General features: G+C 30.1%; 3 protein-coding genes across 7 annotated transcripts; 2 read left to right on the plus strand and 1 right to left on the minus strand.

Annotated features, from left to right (window-relative positions):
* The first annotated feature begins 1814 nt into the window (after positions 1-1814).
* Positions 1815-7505, plus strand: LOC103488037 (uncharacterized). Of its 3 annotated transcripts, XM_008446577.3 has the most exons (14): positions 1817-2169; positions 2256-2386; positions 2492-2624; positions 3135-3216; positions 3295-3365; positions 3479-3520; positions 3663-3787; positions 4381-4474; positions 4584-4662; positions 5047-5225; positions 5307-5412; positions 6002-6088; positions 6704-6841; positions 7186-7505. In XM_008446577.3, exons 1-13 carry the CDS (start codon positions 2042-2044, stop codon positions 6791-6793), a joined length of 1347 nt encoding a protein of 448 aa, XP_008444799.1. In that variant the 5' UTR covers positions 1817-2041; the 3' UTR covers positions 6794-6841; positions 7186-7505. The 3 variants fall into 3 exon arrangements, with proteins under 3 accessions (XP_050938310.1, XP_008444799.1, XP_050938309.1); XM_051082353.1 differs by lacking the exon at positions 7186-7505 and having other exon boundaries at positions 1815-2169; positions 5053-5225; positions 6704-7026; XM_051082352.1 differs by lacking the exon at positions 7186-7505 and having other exon boundaries at positions 6704-7026.
* A 3930-nt stretch (positions 7506-11435) lies between these two features.
* Positions 11436-16017, plus strand: LOC103488036 (transcription factor E2FC). Of its 2 annotated transcripts, XM_008446573.3 has the most exons (14): positions 11437-11823; positions 12381-12564; positions 12725-12778; positions 12872-12957; positions 13068-13156; positions 13236-13290; positions 14483-14535; positions 14612-14662; positions 14754-14802; positions 14900-14965; positions 15055-15131; positions 15268-15418; positions 15508-15616; positions 15697-16017. In XM_008446573.3, exons 1-13 carry the CDS (start codon positions 11581-11583, stop codon positions 15583-15585), a joined length of 1236 nt encoding a protein of 411 aa, XP_008444795.1. In that variant the 5' UTR covers positions 11437-11580; the 3' UTR covers positions 15586-15616; positions 15697-16017. The 2 variants fall into 2 exon arrangements, with proteins under 2 accessions (XP_050938311.1, XP_008444795.1); XM_051082354.1 differs by having other exon boundaries at positions 11436-11823; positions 14906-14965; positions 15508-15764.
* Positions 16018-16331: 314 nt separating this feature from the next.
* On the minus strand, positions 16332-22939 carry LOC103488035 (putative HVA22-like protein g). 2 transcript variants are annotated; one of them, XM_008446570.3, is made up of 7 exons: positions 22714-22939; positions 21589-21636; positions 21403-21501; positions 21248-21304; positions 20127-20190; positions 19161-19376; positions 16332-16572 (listed from the first exon to the last, which is right to left on the minus strand). In XM_008446570.3, the coding sequence occupies exons 2-7, from the start codon at positions 21618-21620 to the stop codon at positions 16504-16506; spliced, it is 537 nt and encodes a 178-aa protein (XP_008444792.2). In that variant the 5' UTR covers positions 21621-21636; positions 22714-22939; the 3' UTR covers positions 16332-16503. The 2 variants fall into 2 exon arrangements, with proteins under 2 accessions (XP_008444792.2, XP_008444791.2); XM_008446569.3 differs by having other exon boundaries at positions 16332-16581.
* Positions 22940-23588: the final 649 nt, after the last annotated feature.

A 23588-nucleotide genomic window follows, 5' to 3' on the forward strand; every position in this document is an offset into this window, starting at 1 on the left:
ATATTAATAAAATCCTTTCAGGTAGGTTGGGCTTTTGAGCAGTTGAAGTTAAGGACCCTGTTATCAATCATTAATTTTAAGGAGTTTTGGACATTTTTGAACTGATTGTGTCTCCTACCCCTTTTTGCCTCTTATTTGAGCGACACTTGGCTACATGTCTTTTTTTCTAACCCAATTAAACTATCTAATTAAAAACATACTAAAAATATTTAAGAAAAAAGATCAAGAATTTATCACGTGGTAAGTTGTAAATCAACAACTAAAAACTGTTCGATAGAAATTTTGGATTATATTTTATGTCTCAAAATTTATTGTTTTCGGTATATATACATTTGGTAAATAATCTAAATTAAGTCTTTGAAAATAGTTTATCAATTATGTGATCCAAACGGTACAAATTATGAAAACAACGTTTTTATGTTTTTATTGTAAATTACATTTTAAAAAAAATAGAATTATACTACATTGAATACATATAAAACATTTAAAAATATATCACGTGAAATTATAATTTTATTTTAAATTTTCAATATAATATATGTTGTGCTTTGTATTATGAATTATATATTGTATAATAAAACAATAATTTTATACATTTTTATAGTAAATTACAAATTTGGTCTTTGTGGTTTTAAAAATATAGAATTTAGTTTATATGGTTTATAGATAGAATTTAGTATATTTGATTTGATAAAATCATATAAAATAGTTTAATTCTTAAAAACTTTAAATAATAACTATATTTGAGAATTTATCAAACTACATGCTAAACTCGAAACTTTCTCACCAATAGAGGCTAAAATTTAAATTTATCCAAATTTTTAAACTACATGCTAAACTCGAAACTTTCTCACCAATAGAGGCTAAAATTTAAATTTATCCAAATTTTTAAGCAAGTTACATTCATAAACAAATTAATAATTATTTATTGTCAACTAAATGGTAAGTATAGTTAGTTTTATGATTTATAAATATATAGTATAAACACATTTAATATTTTTTAAAACTAGATCCAATTTTATATTTACAACCAAATACGACAACTTAAAATACAAATTTGTTTTTATTGATTATTTGTTTTCAAATTATCTATCAAATACGCTTTTAGTGAACAAATAAGGAAAATCCCCTATTGTTTTCTTCTTAATTATGGTATGCTGTTGCTCAATAAATCAAGATTATGATATTGTTAAGGTGAGTAGGTCAAAAGAGTTGTCAAAGTTATCATGATATTTAATTTAAACTCATTCTTATTTTTTCCCTTATTATAAGAAAAAGATTATTAAAGGGTTGAATTGGTTATATTATAATTTTATAGACTACATATTTAGTTTGTAGATCGCAATAATATATATTTAAGGTATAACTATTTTAGTGTAGGACATCATATTAAGGATGCATATTAATCTAGTATAGATAGGAAAGTAAATACAATAAGATTCAAAATAATGATATTATAGTCAATTGTAGATCATACCGGTTGAAAACACAAACTATTATTTTCAACCATTATAATTTGAGCTCTAAACATGTAGTGAGTTATATACTTTATAAACTGTATGGATATACAATATATACATCAAATTGCGTTGAAAATATAGATAGCGATAAATATGTTAAAAAAAAAACTAAACTAAAAAACAAATGAAATGTTTTTAAACCTAAAAGAACTAAAATATTTACTTAAAAAAAAAGATATTTTGTTATACTTATAAGTATTTTTTACAAATTTGTATGAAATATTGACGTATATTTAATAGTGGATGATCGGTTGCACTATTTTTTGTTTAGCTGGTCCACGATTCAAAGGCTTGAACACGTCCGACTGAAGTTGGACTTTCGATTCGGTCGAGCCCACGAACAACACCCAACGGTTGAACCCTCTCGTTCCGAGCTGTGCATTTCCTTGTCCCTGCTTCAACCGTTACTCTCTCTCCTTAAACCCTAAAAATCACACAGAACCCATAGCAAATTCCCACTCTTTTGATCCTCTATACTTCATGCTTTCTTAACTTATTAATCTTCTTAGTGTAGTTTCAAGATGTCCTCGACTACTATTCTTCAATCCGACTCGCGTCGAAACCCTAGATTGACATGGGAAGGTTGCAGTGTTTTGCTTGACGTCAATGATGGTGACCGCCTGGTTTTTGCTCGACTTTCTCCCGCCTCGTATGTCTCAAGTTTGAGTGTTGATTTCTGGTTCTCAATGCTGAGTAACTGTGATGCATTTTAATGAAAATTACTTTGATTTGCAGGACGCTGAAAATTGGGAACAAAAGTTTCTCTCTTAAGCCTTTAATTGGTTGCCCATTTGGTTCCTTGTTTCAAATTGAAAACGGAGAGAATGGTCCACAGCTGGCTCGCGTTATGCCTTCCAGAGAAGAAGGTTTTGATTCCTTACTGTGGATTTTGTTAATGAATTGGTTTCATCTTTGCGGAAAAAAAGTTTAACTGAAGCGATGTGCTATTTGGGTATATTTTGTTTTTTAAGGCATTAACTGTCAGGAAACGGAGGAGATGAAGGAAGAGCAGGTGACAAAAGATGAGCTGAGAGATAACAGAGCGCTTGTAGACAATAATAAGGCCCAAAGCCTCTCTAGTGAAGATATTGATGCAATGCGAAGGTAAGATATTGCTTTGCTACGGGTTAAGTCGTATAATTTGTTTTATTCTGTCCCTCATATTGCCTTGGAGGCGCACCATTGGCTTTACCCTTTTAAAATATTGATCCAAACACATTTTTATCACTGTGGATGAAGTCCAAAAGTCTTGAATATGATGAAATGCTCTGGCAATTTCGGTCCTATTCCTATTCAGGGTATATGGGCATCGTTATTTTTTGAATTGGTTGGTTTCATAAAAAGAGCGATCAAACTTTGCAGCCCAATGAATCTGCTTGAACCCTGCCTTTGTCACAGTGATTCTAGCTCCGTGGCATCTCACTTGCAGGAAGCCGATCATGTGGGACCACTGTACTAGGATTTTAGTGGCACGGGGTCTGTTCCGCACATTCTCCTCATTGTTTTGAAATTTATGGGAATTGATCTTCTTTGATTTATTTTACAGAACTTCCCGTTGTCTTTTTCTTAAATATGTTATTATCCATGATGGATGCTCTGTCTCTTTATATGTAGTCAGGGTGCAACTGGTGATGAAATTGTGGAAGCTCTCATTGCCAACAGTGCAACATTTGATAAGAAAACAGTTTTCTCTCAGGTGATCAGAATGTGCATACCTGAGTAGCTTCATCTTTGTTTGTAGCATTTTCTAAAGTTGTCCAAATTTTACATGCAGGAAAAATATAGGCTCAGAAAACAAAAGAAGTATGCTCCTAGGGTACTTTTGAGGAGACCTTTTACTCGAAGGTATACATAATAATAGTAATCCAATTAAAAGATAAATGCATGGTAGATCACAGTCATGAATATTTGTATTTGTAGCATCACTTGAATTGCTGATATTTTCCCCCGTCTTACAGTATATGTGAGGCATACTTCAAGAAATATCCAGCTAGAATTGGGTAATTTATTTGTCCACTTTTTCACTACAATTTTTCCCTTTCAGTTTTAATTTTTTCCACATTTTAATTTAATTTAATTTTATGTTGGTGCGCTCGCGTAACAGTGATCTGCTTGATTTCTATTTCCTTGCTTTTGATTCAGATTCTTGCGATTGGATGCTTTATCTCTTCTTCTTTCATTTGGCAATGTGACTGCAAATTCCGATGTCCTTGTGGTTGATATGGTTGGTGGTCTTCTCACCGGAGCAGTGGCTGAGCGCCTAGGAGGTATCTCTCTATTATTCTTGGCATTTTTAAAAAAAGTATACAGGGTGGGCTCATTTTTTTCAAAAAGTGGCTGCAAATCATCTATGAATGTCAGCCGTGGTACAAATCTAGGTTTATATGTGTGTAATGAAAAAACCTTGGGTATAAACCAGGTGGGCTTAAAATCACTTGAGTGAATGCTCACAGTCTCTTCTTTGTACTTGTCTCAAGCAAAATTAGGTCTAATGGTCCAGCTAATCAGTCATGTTTATAGTTTCTTTGCTGTTAAGTGTATTTTCTAGTTACAAATAGTGTATGAAATACTGTCGGTTGTCCATCCAAGATGCTCTGGTTTTGAGGTAAGGCTTACAATATTTGGAGATACCTTGAAGGTCGCAAGTGTATTATACCTTGTTGAAAACTTAACGGCTTAAAAGCCATGTTTCATGGCGTTTGGGGTGGACAAAGTCTCTTTCACCATTAGTTTGAGTTGTCCATAAGCATAAATCAAATAAACAGGGGAAATCTATTGTTCGGTCTCAAGTTTCCATATGATATTTACAATGTTGTGTGCTGCTCTACATTCTATAATGCTCCATTGTGTGTTTTTACAGGCAAGGGCTCTGTTTGCAACACATATGTTGGAAATACTCCAAACCCTATGGATATAGTAAGAATATTCAACTTTGATGATGAAATTTGCTCGAGGTTTGCTGCTTTAGTCCTCTTTCTTACATCTTCGTTGCATTGCAGATTTTTTAAAATGTACTTTCTATTTTCTATTTTCTACACCATTCAATCAGTCTTTGTTCACCAGGATAATGCGGTCATCTCTTGCCGACCTCACCTCATCCCAAATTGAACCTACCAAGCCTAATGGTGAAAACAAAGTCAGTGTAAGTAGAGTTTTTCTTTTCTTAATGTTTTCTTAAGAGGAATTTGGAAGGAGCTGACTTCTGGAACGCTGAAGACTGAAGAGTGCTCTTGACTGAGTGCTTTTCAAAATTTTAAGTATTTGATACCGTAATCACAGATACGGGACACAACACATCACTTTCTTTATTGGTATATACAGATAGATATGTTTATATCTATATTTATTTATTTATTCAAGTCACTAAACAAAATAATATGTGCTTACTTAATTTAGTCCTTCCAAAAGTACCAGTTTAAATTTGTTACTTTTAGAATTCATTTTAAACTGTTTTGGTTGGATGGTACCTTCTTTTTTTCCTTCTTTCTTTTTTCTTTTTTCTTTTTTGATAAAGGTTAATGTACAGGAGCAGGCATCTCAACCTGTTAGTATGGACGAAAGCCCTCTACCATCCACAGATCAGTCCTCAGATCTCAACTCAGAGTCTATAGTTTCTCCATTGACAAAAGTATTTAAATGTGCAAAAGCTGGAGATAAGGCACCGCCAGAAGTTATTAATTTATGGAAGGAAAACGGTTTTACTAGGTGAGCAATGAGTATTGGTTGGTGGTAAAATTTGCTTCACTATCAATAGTAATTCACTAAATTAATTTTGATTGATTGCAGCCTAATAATTGCTGCACCACAGTCGGATGCATGGAGGCTTGTTAAAGATCTGTTACCTCTTGTAGCTAGCTCTGCCCCATTTGCTATTTATCACCAGTATCTTCAGGTTGGTCTTCGAAAGAAAAAAAGAAATATTGAACAAAAGTTCCTTAAAATTTACCTTACCTTCTCAAGGAGGGCTCTAAAGGCTTGGTGAATTTGAACTTCATAATTTAATATCCTTATGTCAGGCATGTTTGGCAGTAATTCTAACAAGGTCAAACTCACGTTTGTTGTTTTAAAAATCAATTATGAAACTTGCTTTTAATGAATCAAAACCAATTTTGATGAAATGAAAATTGCTTGTAAATGTATAAGTTTAAATATTAAATTTATTTTGAGTGATTAAAGTCTTGATTAGCATGACTTTGAGATTGATAAAAGTGATTTTAAGAATATATTAAAGATAGTCTCTCTAAGAATTAGCGAGGGACGAACCATGACCATGAGGAGTGGAGCTCAATCCCCTCGTTATAAAATAAAGATATTGTCATTATTATTTCCAAATGGAGATCCAAATAGAAATGCGATGTCATGTTTTGTGGGAGTGATTTTATATCCTTGTTTCCTTTTCAATAGGGGGAGTGATTTTATATCAATGTTATGTATATGCATATGCATCAGTTTGATTAAGTTGCTTTTTTCGTTGAATGCAGCCGCTTGCAACTTGCATGCATAAACTACAGCTTGAGAAGATGGCAATCAACTTGCAAATTTCAGAACCCTGGCTTCGTGAATATCAGGTTTGATGGCTTTACATTTCCCCATACTTCCCTTTTAACAAAGTTTTGGAGTTAAAATGAGAAATGAGGAATTATATTGTTGCTCTAGGAGATAAAAGTGGAGTGTTAAGAGAGGATTGAAAAACAATAGTCCGCATTTAAACGAGGGATTTATACATTCATGATATTTACAAAGTCTTGACTTGTATGAAAACTACATTTGTCTGATTGCACAGTGAAACGAAAATGTCTTGATTTGCATGGTTTGACTAACTGGTGGTAGTTGGTGAAAGTGTGGAAAGGTTAAAAGGGTTTGGGAATAGTTTCAAAAATCAAATTCTATGTGGAATCCATTTAGGATTTTAGAATCCTATGAAGACTCTAACAACATAGGATTGCGAGAAAAATTAAAGTTCCCATTGAATAACTATTTGGTTTTTAGAAACTAAGCTTATTTTCTCCCTCTAAGTTTTTTATATGTGACAATTTTATGAACAAAAGTTATGCTAAGTTCCAATGAAATAGATGTTACAATTTTATTAGCGGAAGCTATGCTAGTAAGGTCGGAGGTTTGATATCTTTCATTTATACCATCGATAAATTGGAGAATGACCAATATTTGGCCCAATAATGCAGGTTCTTCCTTCGAGAACACATCCCTTTATGCAGATGAATGCATTTGGTGGATACATTCTTAGTGGGACTAAGATATGCGACCATCAATGACAATTTCAATGCGATAGCATTTTAGTGCAACTTTAAAATGCAGTGAAGGTCAGAACCAAATTTTGCCATGGGCTTGTATTTCAGTTTCTCTTAATTAGTTTTGTATCTTTCCCTTTTTATTTAATCACTAGGATTACAGCTCAATAAACATCCTCTTTCTTTTTAATTATTTCACATAAAAACCATGTATCAATTTTATGAAAGGTGAATCGAGGCATGTATTCTCTAGTTAATACTTTTGTGATGTTTTTTTTTTATCGATAAATCTTTTCCATCCATGCATATAGCAAAACTTCTGTCAGTATTTATATATAAATATTTTACGAAATTTTATAAATATTTTGATTTATTTTATTTTAATTATTTTTTATTTTGTTTTATTTTATTTGTAGGATGGGAAGAAAACTAATAGGAGGTTAGTAAACAAAAAATAATTTGTTAAAGTAAAAGCAATACACACTTTTGGTATGTGGGAGTTGGCACGCAAGACGAAAGATTCTCTCCTAACGTACACCATGCACTTATTTTATATAACATCATTTTTTTAAAAGATATTAACCATAAAAAGAAATAGACAGAAGAGAAAAAGTCAAATTGCTTACGCTATGGATCAGCATAGAAGATAGCATATAATTAAAAAGAATTTGTCTTCAAATTCAAATTAAACGATCGACTTTGTTATATATTATATAGTTTGCACTGTGCATGATTTGTATATTTGTTTTGCCTTTTTCAATTATAATTACTATTCCAACGAAAAGTTGAAAAAAAAAAAGCAGAAATAAAGATAAGGGTACCAAAAAGAATTCGCTATTAACGAAACTAGAGTAGCTATTAAATTTCCATTAGTAATGTCATTGTTATATCGGTAATTCTTTTAAAATATTGTTATACATTTAATTATTAATTCTAAAGTACCTATCCATTGCAATCATCCTAAAGTTAAAGTCTTATAAAATACCTCAAAACACGATCATTTTGGATTAATTTATTAGGATCGAGCCAATGTCAAGATTAAGGAGCTTGTAATAAGGTTTGACGTCTTCCTTCCTCTTGCATTAGTCCAAACGGTGTGAGTGACATGGTAATTTTATTGAGATAATGTTGCTCATAGGTCCAAATTACCCATAACAACATATAGTCATGGAGTTTTAGAATCTGAAAAAATAAAATAAGATATTTTTTAGCCTACAATTATAAGAACAAGACATCAAACCATCAACTACTAAAATCATAATTTGATACTTTTTCCATTTAAAAAAAAAACTGCGGGTAATAAATAAATGAAATCATATTTAAAAGTAAAAGTGTAATAATAACAAAGAGCTCAATAGTTAAAAGAAAGGAAAGAAAAGAACGTCAGACGAAACTTATGAATGGTTTGTTTGCGTGAAATAAAAGCTTTGGCCATTGGACTCATTACAATAACGTTCTTTCTTGCCCTAAATGATTGATTCATGTGGCCGTACAGAGAAAATGTGAACCCAAAATTTACCACATGTAGTATTTTTGTTTTCAATTTTCGTTAAAGAAAATCTAAACTACGAAGTTAGCATAAATTAGTCAATTTTCTCAAATTGTAACGAGTATCAATTTTAAGAATCATAACTAAGTATGTATCAAAAAATTGTAAATATAAAAAAATCTCTAGATTCATAAGCTTTTGGAGTTTATGATGAGTGATAGACCACCTACCAATGATATGGTTAGACTTGACCATGAGAATTATCAAAGCGTAGATAGACTTTGCTTATATATACTAATATTTTGATTTTGATTTTTATATTTGCTTTTCTAATAAAAAAAATAAACAAAATATGCACCCAAAAATCCTATAATTGCATCTCAATGGCCCAAAATTTACAATACCGTTAGAAATAAATTTAATTAAATAAAGAAAATTGTCTAAATCAGATTATCTGACAAAACATTTACACCTCATGGAAAAATCAAATTTAGTGAATTTTGCCTTTTAGTGATTTTGTTATATGGAGCGTAAATAGTTTGTTTCTTCTATTTTATTTTAAAACTAACCCTTTAATCGAAGGGAAATAGGCAAACACGAAAAAGTATAAGTAGTACATGATACTACAGTAACATCTTTGTCCTGATTGGTAAGTGTACAACCACAAAGGAATAACCCCCGACCAAGAATGAAAACGAGTCCCATTCAATACGCCTACCGAATAATCAAACAAGACCATCATCGACTTTGTTTTAGTAGCGGCTAATATAGCGAAAAAATTAATGTGACCATTGGAAAAGCCAACAGAAAATTTTCATCCTAGCTAACGTTATATATTCACATCGTCCTTTCGAATAAGTCTAATACTATCATAATCCCTCCTCCAAACACATAATATCATAATACTACATTTCCTATTTCTTCCTCCAAACACATACTACCATAACACTACCAATAATAACTTTTCCCCAAATACATATTATCATTATATTAGTATTATTATAATTATTTTTTTCCATAACTCTTTTCCTCTCCAAACGCATTATAAAAGTCTTATCAACAATCACTGAAAAAGAAAGTGTAAAAGTAAATCGATCTTATATATCCCATTTCAATCTACTACATCTCTAGCAATATGGGATCATAAAAGTTCAAAGACAGCTTTACATCAACCCAAATGAAATCTAGGAGTGTTTGAGTTAATGTGCAACTCTACTCCTTATTTGGTGTTTATGCTGAGAAATTTGTGGCTTTCACACTAATAATATATCAATTTTATGTCTTATTAATTGTATGGACTCATAAAATGTATAACCCACCGAATTTTACCCTTGATTCAAGTTAACAATTCCTCTACAAAGCCCATAGAAAGAAAAAAAGAGAGAAAGGTATTAAGAAAATAATACGTGGTCTCACTTTCTTTATTTTGATTGTTACTAATTACTGAAAAAGATATTAGTTTTTGATAGTTGGAAATATTATGCTGGGATCTCCTTATTTTATAGTCAGTTTGGATACAGCAAATACATGACTAAACTGTATTTAAGGAAACCAAGGATACAGAGAGAGACGTTTCTTACCGAGAAAGAAATTAAACAAGTTCGAAGAGAGGTAAGAAGTTTTTGATGATGATCAAATATGTAAAACTATTGATTTGAAATCAGGAGATTAATTCACGAACTTGGAGAAAATTGCCGGGAGTCGAAAACCAGTGTTTTAGGGGGGGTATTTCCTCTAATGTTATGCTTAGTCATTATTTGATATATTGTATTAGTTCAAGTTTGACACAAGATAATTTGTAGAAGTGTCACAACTTAAGTCATAACATTGATCACTACGTTTTATTAAGAGTAATATAATCTCTTCTCATATGTTCGAAACCCCCCAGACGTAGATAAAATTTAATCGAACTAGATTACCAAAGTTGACCGCAATGTTTTTTTTGTACATATTAAATATCAATAGTTAAATCATCTGTCATAACTTTTGCATTAACAACTTATACACTCGAAATTGAACATTTATTTTCTCATAGGGAAAGAGAGACCAACTAAATAAAAAATCATATATTAATATTTGTTTTGCTATTATTTTAAAAATCTACTTTACATTAATTGTGACATTTAAATGAAGCTTTAATTATCATATGTGAAAGTTTGTGTATTAATTTATTAACCATCTTAAAAACAGAATAAAATGCAATTTTAAAATCTAATGGAAAAATTAAAACCGATTCCCTTTTGGAAACATGAAATTTAAATAGATAAGGTTATAATTAGTTTTGATATTTAATTGAGAAAAGCCAAAATTTGAAATATTATATATGGGTCCTAAAATATATTAAAACTGAATATTAATTATTCTACAATATATTTATAAGATTGTAATATAATAAGAAAATAAATGAGGTATGAAGTGGAGATTGGAATTGACCGATTTGTGGTATATTATATATATCCGTTCCCGCCCAAAAATAAAAGAAGAATTTGGGTGTCCGTTCATGTAATTTTCATCATCCTTGTTTTCAGTTTTTTTTATTATTATATATAATGTGATCGGAAAAATCAAATAACATTTATTTTTTAACTTGAACTACGTTTACTTTCACTATATTTCTAGATCTTTGTCCGCTCTATATTACTATTCTTATCAAAATGTATTTTAGTTATTATACTTTAAAATTGTTTTACTTTAATTTTATGAACTTTTGAATATCTAATTTTAGTTATTAATTAATTTATTTTTTCTAAATTAATCTTTTTAATGTTCTTAATAGACTATGAAAAATCATTTTTTTTTAAATAATAATAATTATATCTTTCTATGTTCATTTTTCTATGGTATTGAAGATTGGTTTGAATGTCCAACCGAGATAATATAAAATTCTATTGGATCTTTCTAACTTATTTCCTACGAAGAATATGCATCTAGAATAGTTCTAACAAACCTACCTTAACATATTTTTTCAAAGGAAATGAAAATAATAATTATTTTCTAGCAAATTTTTTGATAAAATTTATGAACAAATTTTAGAATTTATTAATAAAATATATGAAATAAAATTGAAAGATGATAAAATGTTATGAAACTCAAAACATTGGAACTAAAATGACATTTTTACTTCATTACTATTGATATATATATATATATATTCCAATATTCCATCTCTTTCTCTCTCCTTTTATTATTCGTTCGCCGCTTCTACGTACTCTTTCTCTTTCTTCTCTCTCTGTCTTTTTTTTTCTTCCCTTTTTCTCTCTCTCTTTCCCTCCAATCTTCAAAATCCTCCATATCTCCCTCCCTTTTACCTCCATCTTTTCCGATGTCGAAGGCCGTCGAAGATCTCATCTTCCGCCACCGCCACTCCGATTATCGATTTCATCTCCTTAGCTCTCACTCTAACAATCGCGATATGTCGTCTTTCTCTTCTTCTTCTTCCTCAGCTCTAGCTCTTCCGCCTCAGTGTTGTCTTCAGTATCATCGGCCTTCTCCAACGTCGGATCAGTCCAACGCTTGCGACGGCCGTCTCGCTCCCGAGGCACATTCTAAAGTTTCTACGATAGACGTGAGTATTTCATTTATCTTCTTCGTTTTGCTGTTTGTTTGTTTTCTGATTCGCGATGTGCGATCAATCTTGTTTAAGTGTTAATTTAAGTTTGAAGATCGGTGTGTTCATTCAATTATTGAATTTTCGAGGTTTTATTGAGTAAAGGTTGGTGGATTTATGAATCTGGATCGTGATTTCTACTTCGATTTGATTAGCTGTTAATTAATGCGTAAATTCTTACTCTCAACCAGTAGAATTTTCTCGAATTTAATTGAGTTGTGAAGATTTGGAACACATCTTAACTTTTGTCTCTCTTGAACTTTTAGTAATAGATTTTTTTTTTTCTATTTTAGCAATTGTAACATGCTTCCGGTTTCTCCGTAGTGGAGTGCCGTTCTGTAAGATCCTGTCCATAAATGTTGCGAGGCATTACCGAGGCAATTTTTCTATATTTTATGAATGTCTTTAAACTCTTTAATATCTGAAGCGATGATCTACATATCGATCTATTTTACTTCTATATTTCTGTTTCTTTTCTCTAAACATTTACTGGATCAACACATATTTTTTTTCAGTTGAAACGAGCATATGATATTAGTAACTCCGAGGCTTTGGCTAGTAGACAAGTCGTAGCCTCTGAACAGAGGATGCGATCTAATGATTCTTCATGTGAACCAGTATCCAGTGCAAATGAAAAGCAAAACAAGAAATTTAAGTTGCAGAAAAATTCGAAGTCTAAGACTCAAAAATCAGTAGATGGTAATTACAATATCCTTCTTAGTCAACTGGTTGGAGTTCATCTCATATGCATTTCATTTCTAACCGTATCTCATTTACTATGCATTATGCACATCTAGCTGCCTTCTTTCTTTCTTTCATTTTCTCTTTTGTAATTCTGTGTATTTTCCTTTTGTTGTAGAGCCTGTTGATAGTCCTAATCCATCTACTAACGGTCGGTATGACAGCTCGTTAGGTAAAGTATTGAAGCAAACATGTTTCTAATAAAATTTCACGAGACATGGATCTGGCCTTTGAGGTTTGAAAATTTGTGTATTTTAATCGGCAGGTTTCTTGACAAAAAAATTTATCAGTTTAGTTCAGGAGGCTGAAGATGGAACTCTTGATTTAAATAAAACTGCAGACGTATTAAAGGTATTGAATCTAATTTTTCTGCCTGGAAGGTCATGGAGAAGCTCTTCAAATTAGCTGAGATTAATTAATTATTTATTTGCAACAAAACTTATGAATAATGTTTGATCCAGGTTCAGAAGAGGAGAATTTATGATATTACAAATGTTCTTGAAGGAATAGGCCTCATAGAGAAAACCACGACGAACCACATACGTTGGAAGTAAATAAATTGAGATTATCCTTGTTTTTCCACTGGAAACTGCAAAGTAGTAAGTAATGACTTTAAATCTTATGAACAGGGGAGGCGAGAGGCGTGGACCTCAAGAGCTCAACGATCAAGTTGGTAGATTAAAGGTGCCTTATCTTTTTTTTTCTTGGAGATTTTATTTTTTCAAAATTTTGATTTGGCTTTTCTTAACGATTGGTATAAGCATTGATTATTACAAATTCACCGCTCAACTGATCATACTTTGCGCTCCGATCAGCATCTTGTAGCTGGTTCCTTTTACACACCGTCTTTATGATGTTTGAACATTTACAAACCGAGTATATTGTTTTCGTTATTATATGTTCGTCACAACCAATGGCATGCAGATTTATTGGCTAAGGGTTTGGTTAAATTAAATTATCATATTTATTCGTGAATTGAACATCAATGATGGTAATTTGAGCTTTCCTTTCGGTTTCGTTAATGTAACTATTGTAGAAGCTTCATTCTGTTGTATATGAACTTGAATCTTTTTTGGTTGAAATAGATGAACTAAAAGTCACATTATAATTGAAGCTAATTTCATGTAGTAGGACTAGTGTGAATTGGAGTGTCTTGATCAAATGCTTGATTATTTAGGATTAGATTAGTTTGTTTTCGAGTTCTCTGTGAATAACTTTTCATTCACAATAGAATTGGATTTGATTCTTGGAGGAGCTCTTTTTTATCCTCCTGCTATATCATAACTAATATTTTGGAATAATTAGTGAACTGCAACGCTGTTGATGAGCTGCTTAGTAGGGTCATACAAACAAGTAATAAATATTAGAAGCTCATCTCATACAAGAAGATTATTTTAGTATCTCATCTTTATTTATTAGTAACAAGTTCACAAGAATGCCAAGTCACCTCATTATTAACACTTGATTAGCAAGTTAGAGGGATATGCTCAAACCTTTCTCGAATTAACGATATAATCTCAAAGCTCACTGCCCCTCTACAAAATGTATTCACAACATTCTCTAACTAACTTTTGGAGTAGCTTTCCCTTTTCGACCTTTCTAGCGTAGACATTTACCATTGGGGATCAACCGAGAACTTAGAAATTAACATGACATTATGTCATGTTGATTGTTTTGGGGACTCTAAATTCACCATCGAGCATATTGCTGAAGATTTATCGTTCCAATGGATATGATGAAAAATATCAGTCGGCAGAATGCTATTACTGGTACAGACTAATAAAAATGTTTTAGGCCCTTGTAACTCTATAATTCATACTCACAGTCACAGTTTGCATATTCTAAATTGTTCACTATATCTGTGATCTTATTGCAGGATGAAGTTAAAAGTTTATATGCAGATGAACGCAAACTTGATGAACTCATAAGGTTGGTTCGGTTTTAGAAAAACTGCCAAAAGAAGAGGAAAAAAAAAACTCATTGATCACTGATGCCTTTTGTGCAGGAAGAAACAAGAACTTCTAAGAAATCTCGAGCAAAATGCAAATTACAGGAAGTAAGATTGACCCGTCAAACTTTTTACTCGTATTGAAAGTTACATTTTGCTTCTTTTCTTTAACATTTGTCCCTCTTGAACTACATATCAGGAACCTTTTTATAACAGAAGAAGATATCTTGCGAATTCCTTGCTTCAAGGTTATTTATTTTTCTTGAAGCTTTTGTAATTTCCATAAATTTTGAACATTAAACAATCTTCTCTTGAACTCACTATTGTTCTGTAATTGATGGATAGAATCAGACACTTATAGCAGTTAAAGCCCCCCAAGCTAGCTGTATCGAAGTACCCGATCCAGACGAGGTAGTTATAATCATACATTAATAAATTTTAGCTATTTCTCTTATCCATTAGCATTAGCGTTTGATAAATAAGTTCCCTATAAAAATCAGGAGGCTTGTTTTTCTGAGAGGCAATGTAGAATGATCATCAAAAGCACCACTGGGCCAATTGATTTATACCTCTTGAGGTATATTCTTCATGCCAGCCACTTCTTCTTACTCGTAACTCATTTCATGTACAATTACACAACATTCATCTCGAGATTCTGCTTCGTTTCTCAAGTATCCATCTCTCAAAACATTATATGTTTTTGGTGCTTGTAGGACTGCAAAACAAGAGCTGGAAGAAAATACTTCCAAACAAGCAAAACTATGCTTAGCACAGCAGAGTCATCCTAACATATTTACCAACAATACTTATTCTCCTTTCCAAGAATTTCATGGAATGCAAAGAATTTTACCTTTACATAATAATGTAAGTCCAAATTTAAAGCTACTATAAGCCCCCATGAATTCCAATTATTTTACTAATCATTAATTCCTCCCGTGCCTCTCCTTTTACAGATAGACGATGATTACTGGTTCCAATCAAATTCACAAGTGAGTATTACGCATTTATGGGGTGAGGAACACAACTTTTAACTTTGTCCCGGAAGACGAACAATATCAAGAGGTTTTCTTTATGGATCACGACACAATTTTTTTTTCCATCAAAGAGACCGCAATATTTCGACAGTTTTCTATTTCTTACAGAAAAATTACCTCCGAAGGGATTACTCAGATAATAAAAGAGAATAAAAATGAAGTGTTATCAACTCTCAGCTCGAAGATATGAAGTGTTTATGTCTATTCTACACAGCATTTTTGTTGAAGAGAGGTATGCCTGAGATCTCCTTATACTTATAGCTCCTCTTTTTTATTTCCTTAATCTTTTCAAATGCTTAGTGCAATTAATTAATTGTGCTATAATGTCTCCATATCCATAATATTTATATGATTTTGTAATTCATGATTTTGCTATTGTAGACTATAGAACAAAGGTGCTATACTAATAGAAGGTATTGTTTTTCTTTATAAATTCTATCATATTTTCTCTCCCTTACCATTAACATTAATTAATGGTCAAGTTCTTCTACCTAACAAATTAGATTAGTGTTTGATTCCTAAGTATATATAAGTTTAAGTCTCCTCCATCCTTGAACATTCTCCTTACTTATCGGCTTAAAAAATATTGTAGAAGGCCCCAATGACATTATGGGAGTATATGATCTCTCTTGATATCATGTTATACCCATCAACCTAACCTAACATGTTAAGTTCATGAGTTACAATAAATTATATAGTTTGAAAAGAAGAAATAAGAATAGAGAGAGTGGAGTCGAAAGAAATGTGATGATAAGAAGTTTCTAATATATATTTGATATTCATAATTACAGTTATCTTTATTTGGATTGATAATATAGTTTTACAGTATGGAGTTTTCTTCTGGAATTGCTTTTCTTCCAATTTCCGCCATTTTATTGGGAATTGGAAGAGAATTTGTGTTTATGATAATAATTATTATTTGTCTTTCTCTTCCTCTTCATCTTCCTCTTCCTCTTTCTCTTTGGTTGATGGTTGCTTCTGCGGCTGTAAAACCTCATTTTGTATAACATTGTTAGGGCAAGTGGTTACTCAAAGCCACGTGAATTTAAAACCACAGAAAGTTCTCAAGTCCAAATGCTTTTTACTGCCACCGACTTGATTCGATCAGGTTTTCATTTATTCATTTTTTAATATAAAAAAGATATATTATTTGTTTCATTTAGTGGAGCTTAATACGCATGAGTAGGATTTAAAGAGATGCTTTGAGTCATATGCTTAGCTTGACTGGACCCACAAGTCTTACCACTCCTATAGTTTTGTTTCCCGAAAATAAAGCTGAAAACAGCTTTTCAAAAACTTTTAATTTTAATTTCCAAACTTTTCTTTATTTTTTTGCACAAATATCCTACTCGTCTGTAACATTTTAAATTTTTTGTATTTGTTGAAAATTATTTTTAGTAACAAAACTTTTCAAAATAGAAATATAATAGTCAATCCAGAGATGATTATGATAAACTAATAGATAGAATAGTATCTTCATCTATAATGATAGGGATAGACACAAAAAGTGATCCATTGTAATTCATTATCAATAGATAGTGATATTTTCTAAATATTATAGTTCATTTTGTTATATTTGAAATTAACCTTAAATCAATTTCAATATTTTATTTAGTTTGCTATATTTGAAATTTGCTACATTTTGTAAATATTTTTAATATTTTACTATTTTTAAAATATTCTCTAAATTTTTTTTAGTACCTCAACAAGTGAGATACTAGATAAAAAAAGATAAAAAAGTTTCTATTGACTGTTTTTGTTCTAATAATTAAAATTTTATTTTTGAAAATCAATTTTGAAAGAAACCTAAATAAGTTCTCCAATTTGTTATTTACTATTTACAAATATATTAAATTTGCATCCTATTCAGAATTATTACTAATATTAAGTACTTCTCCATCCTAGGAAATCATGGGACCTTCTATGTAATGCTTCAAGTTAATTTTTTGAATGGCTTTTTTTTGCCATCCACAACAATTTTCCTTTTAAAATAACAATTAAGATTGGATGATTCTCCAAAAAGCGACTTTAAGCTAATAAAGTAATTGAGGAAAAAAAAAGTAATAAAAGGATCTTTATGTTTGTCACGAGTAGAACCACTTTCAAAGGTAGTGTTCTGAAGATATTTTATATGAGAAACAAATACATATTTAAAGCAGTTTTCCAAAAAGAAAAAAAAAAGAAAAAGAAAAAGAAAAGAAAGATGTCATCTTAAACTTAAAGAGTGAAACTCAGTTTAAATCTCCTTAGATTATTAGTATGAAATAAAAATAACAGTTCAAAGGGAAAGTACTATTAAAATAATCTTGATAAATTTGTAAATTATAAAACCTTTGAAAATATTTACAAAATATAATATAATCGTAGATTTTGTCTCACAATCTAAAATTTCACTGTATTTTATAAATATTTCAATTTTGAAAAGACTCCTTAAAACTTTGAAGAAAAATTATCTAAATTAGATATTGTATTGATATTATAATGGTTTTAGTTTTAATCATAATTGAATATTTTTTTTTTCAACTACTTTGTCATTTACAATAATTTTTGTTAGTCGAAAGTTAAAATATTCAAATTCTCATCACCTAAAATAAAGATACAAAATCCAAATATGAAAGTGTTAGAAAATTTTAAATTTAAGTTGATAATTATGTTTCTTAAGCTTTCATTTCATAATTATTTTCACCTAGAAGTTTATTTGTTTCTTTATCTACTTTTTCAAACAGCAGAAATGGGATTTCAATTTTCATTTTCTAAATATCATTGTTCTGTAATATACTCTAATTAAAAAGTTGTTAAACAAAACAAAATCATACCCAAAAGTTATAATAAAAAAACTAGAAGATGAATGTGCTAACTAGTAGGAAATAGTTTACTAAGTAAGAAATAGTTACTAATAAAGCTCTCGTTGATTCTTTAACAAAATAAATTTTTAAAAAGTATCGAGTTGTTTAGAAGATTTCCAAAAATACATCCTGAGGGAAAAAAAAGACTAATTTACTAATTCCTTTTAAGACCATTTCAAAACATTTTATTGTATTGAAAAAAAAAGAAAGAAAGAAAAAGAGATTATCCTTCCTAAGATCTTCAAAAAATATAACTTTTTTAGTTATAACATTCAGTGAAAGCGTGGAATCCAATTCTCTTAACTTTTTTTTTTTTTTTTTTTTTGTTAAAAGCATATCTAATAAACTAGTTAGTTACACTATGTTCCAAACATTAAAAATCAATTTTAACATATTGAAAAATCATGAAAAGTTAAATTGCAAATTTGCTTCCCATTATTTGAAAAAGTTAAAATTCAAGTTCATATGATTTATAATTATAAATTAGTCCACACATAATTTGATAAAACCTTCGCAATAGTTCATACCATAATTTTCATCTTTCTTACCGTTAAAATTCGATGCTATTAAACTCTATAGCTAAATTCTATGTTTTAAAATTACAGTAAATTTTAACTCTAATTTATTTTTCTAAATTACCTAAAACAAATTTATAATTTCTCCATCATGTTAAAATAATAATAAGAAGAATAATAAAAAGGAAAAAAGGGGGTTGTTGGGGTTTACCTTGGGAGGAGGAGCAGCCGTGGTTGATGGATTAGAAATATTAAGCTTAGAAAAGATATCAAAGAGAGTAGTTTGAAAGTAGGAAGCAGCTCTTCGAATGTAGAGAAAAGCAGCATCGCTAGCCTTCAGTTTCATCTCCGACAAGCTGCGGTCAATTACAGGCTCGTGTTTTGAAATATATGGTCTGAAAAACGAATCATACACATGGTTCGCTCCCTGACAACAAACACATTTCATTCCTCAAAGTTTTCATTAACATATATGAATTCATCATTTTTATTCATAATTTACCTTATCATAATTAGCGATCACTTTAGCTAACAGTTAACTACAACTATACCAACCACTGAAAACGAAAAAAATTGATTGTTTGTTTCTTTTTACAATTTCTTAATCACAGTCTCCATCTTTCCACGTTAAAATTTTGAATTCTTGGTATATTTCAAAAGCAAAAACAAAATTTTCTCATTTAATAACACTATTTGTTTTTTTGTTGTTTTCTTGTTTTAATATATATGAACACTAAAACTTATAAATTTCTATGTTGGATAGCTAACATTTTTTATTTTTGTTTTAAGAACTTAAGTTGAGTTTTCTAAAGAGAAATTATTTTAAATGATAAAATTCATAAATTGACTATTATCTATATCAATAGATTTTGATTTTTAAAAAATAATATTTTGCTCATTTGAAGGAGATAGATGAAAACCATTATATAAAAAGAATCGAGAGAAAACACAAGCATAAGTTCTTAAAAAAATAATAATCTTAAACAAGAAAATCATGATCAAACTAGTTCTTATTAATTTTTTAAATTTAGGTTAGATAAAAAGACTTTTGGAATGTAGATAAAAAAAAGAAAAAAAAAACAAAAGAACTAATACATGGAAGCAGATTTTTTATAGATTTATTTTTAAAAAAACTAAAGTTAATAATTTTCATTTTAATTTATTATAAACAAAGTACCTTAGTTTTTGGATGCCATAGATAAACGAAGAATGCCAACTTTGCTTCACCGTAGAACGGAAACCTTCAAGCCAAAGGAGAAATGGTAACATAAAATGCAGAGCAAGGTATATTTTGTTGGTATCTTCGAAATGGAAAAGTTCGAGGATTATCTCCTATTTTATTTTTATTCTTTTTAATAGAAAAAATTATTCTTAATATTTTCAAGATTTTAAGAAATTTATGTATGTATATTTAAAAAAAAAAAAAGAAAGGACTTGAAATTTGTGCTGGGTACAAGAATGCAACAATTTTTAAAGAAATTTAAAATTAATTTTTGGAAGAGATGATCGTATAATTTGTAAATAATAATACTTAGGTGTAACTTAATTTGCATTTAAGTTTATGCTCATCCCTTCTCTAGTTATATAAAAAATATTTTTTTTTGAAAAAAAAAAGTAAATTAGCATGTAACAATTTTTAACTAGATGTAGTAGATCAAACATGCATAATAGATGAGTACAACATGATTATATCTAAGTTTTTCTATTCCTAAAAACCAATGTTTTTCTTCTATCGTAATAAAAATTACAAATGTCTAAGAAAATATGTCATTACATTTGCAAATACAATCATAAAAATAAAAAGAATATATAAAAAAACCCCAAAACCAATTGCTCATAGGTTGGGCATGGTATTAAAGTTCCCACTATATATTTCTATCAATATTTTTCTAACATCCACATATTATAGATCTACATCAAATATTAACAACAAAATGGTGATATAATATAAATTATAATCATTCTACAATATTTATTCAATAATCTAACTTTCATTTTAAATTTCTTATTTTCATTATAAGTTCATTTTCAACATTTATATTTTAAACTTTGTTTTTTCGAGAAAAAAAACCGTAGTATTAAGGGAACTTTTTGAATTCTTGAAGAAATAAAAGAAATAAACAATTCAAATTCATAATATTATACTTTCAAAATTTTAACTATCCAAAATATAGATTTATATTTTTGAAAACCGTTTCAGAAATATCAAGGATATTTTTTCAATATTCAATACGATTTTCAAATATCACTAATAATACATTTAACATTTGATAAAGAAAAAGTAAAAGAAAAACCTACCAAGAAATAAAAGAATCGCCAATTCTCTCGAGGATTGTCAATATAGCCACCAGAATCCTGCGTCCACCAAGGGATGGATAAAGCTTTAAAAATCAAGAAATGATATTATTTGCAAAATCAATATGGTGAGAAATTTGAAGAGTTATGCAACTTGCCAGTACTGACACCAATAATTCAGTTGCTCAATCTCCGGCTGGCTGGTTTCAACAGTTTTGTAGCACTCATAAGCAGGATAGGCATAGCCCAAAATCATACTACCGCCACAAAGATAAACTCGATCACAATTTGTAGAGCAAAAATTTGAACATATATATAGATTGAGAGTATAATTATAAACATACGTAAGTCCTCTGGTGATTAGTGCTCCTATCATTTTGAATAAACGCGGTCTATGATTTAGAACAAAAAGGAAGAGTTAGATAAACTTATAACTAAAGTATGATAACTTTTTTTATCTATAAAGTACAAGGTGAATAGGCAGGGGAATTCAAAAAAAATAAAAAAATCCGAAGTATATAAAGCCAGATTAAACTACACAATTTTGTGAAAGAACAATAGATTCACATGAATACAGGTGGAACGAACAAAGAACAAAAGCGTTCACACGAATACAAGTGGAATGAACAAATAACAAAAGCATTCACGCGAATACAAGTGGAATGAAGAAAGAACAAAATCATTCACACGAATGCAAGCTTAACTCTGGTGATCGGAAGAACATATCCCTTCACTTTCCGTGATCATTTCAGATGCAAGACGGAAACAAAACAGAACAGTAATTAAGCAAAATGACAATAAATTTAACCGCGCATAATAGAGAAAGAAGAAATAATTACACGAATTGATTATTTAGTCGGAAATCAAGCGGAAACAACTCAAGCATCATCAAATTAATTACGGCACGTCTGAAGCAACAATCAGAAAATTGTAATGAAAGCTAAATAAAATTACACGAAATGCAACGAAATCATCAGCACGATCAGTTTAATTCAACGACTCAGGTACATGATCGAGTAAAAACAGAAAGAATCAAGATTAGCGAGATGACTCAGCCGATAAATCAACTCAGGTACATGATCGAGTAAAATCAAGATTAGCGAGATGAATCAGCCGATAAATATATTTCAAGTGTAGAGATATAAATTTTAGAGTATCGAAACTTAATCGACATAAAAAGAAGCTGAAACGTGTGATAATTGATCGAAACTCAATCGACACAAAAAGCAGCCGAAGACGAGTGAGGATTGATCGAAACTCAATCGACACAAAAATCTGAAAAACGTACAGAATGATAGCCGGAGAGTAAAAACAGAATGAAAATCAAGATTAGCGGGACAGAACAGCCGATAAACACCTAATTTAGAGTAACAAATCAAGAGAAATGAAAAAACAGCCGAAGACGAGTGAGGATTGGTCGAAACTCAATCCAGAAAAAAAAGTTGAAGAACGAAGTACAGTATGATCACCGGAATTCCAATACGAACGACGGCGGCAGTGAAGTGGTCCGTGAGCGGCTAGGTCAAATAGAGCACCACGGAGACCTCTCAATTTCGCTCCGTTCACCACTCTCTGTTTAATTTTGATTTTTGGCGCTGAGAAGTTTCGGAAATTGGAGGGCGCTGGAATTTGTAGGGGCTATTTATATGGGAGCACGTTGGGGAGAGGGCGAGAGAGATTTGAACTTGTTTCATATCGATGTCTTACCGTCACTTACATTCTTTTTAAATTCTAAACCAACTTTTAAAAGCAAAATCAAATTTTGAAAGTTATTTATTTTCTACATTTTAGTTAGGTTTTCTAAATCATTAGAAGATAAATATTCGAACAAAAAAAAATATAAAAAGTAGTGTTTATAGACATAAATTTAAGAAATAAAAATAAAAAACAAATGAAGTATTTGGAATAAGAAATAAGTTATTATAATAGTGGATTATAACAGTTTAGTGTTTAGACTATTTTAGTTTGATAAAGAAATAGTAAACAAATAAAAATAATAATAAATGTAAAAGGTAACAAATAATAGTAATAAATTGCTAGTTTTGAAATATTGCATTTACTTTAATTAATTGCCAAACAACCCTAAGTGATTACTAAACAAGACCAATTAAGAAATTTAGCCCAAAAATTCCTTCTTGTGAACCTAAACTTTCAATTTTTTGTCTAATGGTCTCTATATAGAATATACTTTTTAAAATTTAAGGACTTATTGGGAGATGCAAAATTGATGGATAATTAATTTATTAGATCTTTTATTAAAAAAAAAATCTATCAAAATTTAGTAAACTAACTAAATTGTGATCTTAATAAATCACTTAGTTGACTATAAATTTTGATATTAGGT

The sequence above is a fragment of the Cucumis melo genome, chromosome 3 (genome assembly GCF_025177605.1).
Source record: "Cucumis melo cultivar AY chromosome 3, USDA_Cmelo_AY_1.0, whole genome shotgun sequence".
NCBI classification, from domain to species: domain Eukaryota; kingdom Viridiplantae; phylum Streptophyta; class Magnoliopsida; order Cucurbitales; family Cucurbitaceae; genus Cucumis; species Cucumis melo.

Excerpts from the sequence above, each read along its gene's own strand:
- LOC103488037 (XM_008446577.3), top strand. The coding sequence starts at position 2,042 with ATGTCCTCGACTACTATTCTTCAATCCGACTCGCGTCGAAACCCTAGA. Across the intron at positions 3,521-3,662 it reads AAATATCCAGCTAGAATTGG|ATTCTTGCGATTGGATGCTT; the intron begins GTAATTTATTTG and ends CTTTTGATTCAG. Across the intron at positions 5,226-5,306 it reads AAGGAAAACGGTTTTACTAG|CCTAATAATTGCTGCACCAC; the intron begins GTGAGCAATGAG and ends GATTGATTGCAG.
- LOC103488036 (XM_008446573.3), top strand. The coding sequence starts at position 11,581 with ATGTCGAAGGCCGTCGAAGATCTCATCTTCCGCCACCGCCACTCCGAT. Across the intron at positions 11,824-12,380 it reads CTAAAGTTTCTACGATAGAC|TTGAAACGAGCATATGATAT; the intron begins GTGAGTATTTCA and ends ATTTTTTTTCAG. Across the intron at positions 15,132-15,267 it reads ATTGATTTATACCTCTTGAG|GACTGCAAAACAAGAGCTGG; the intron begins GTATATTCTTCA and ends TGGTGCTTGTAG.
- LOC103488035 (XM_008446569.3), bottom strand. The coding sequence starts at position 21,620 with ATGATAGGAGCACTAATCACCAGAGGACTTAC. Across the intron at positions 20,191-21,247 it reads GGCGATTCTTTTATTTCTTG|GTTTCCGTTCTACGGTGAAG; the intron begins GTAGGTTTTTCT and ends TTTGGCTTGAAG. Across the intron at positions 16,582-19,160 it reads CGGCTGCTCCTCCTCCCAAG|GTTTTACAGCCGCAGAAGCA; the intron begins GTAAACCCCAAC and ends ATACAAAATGAG.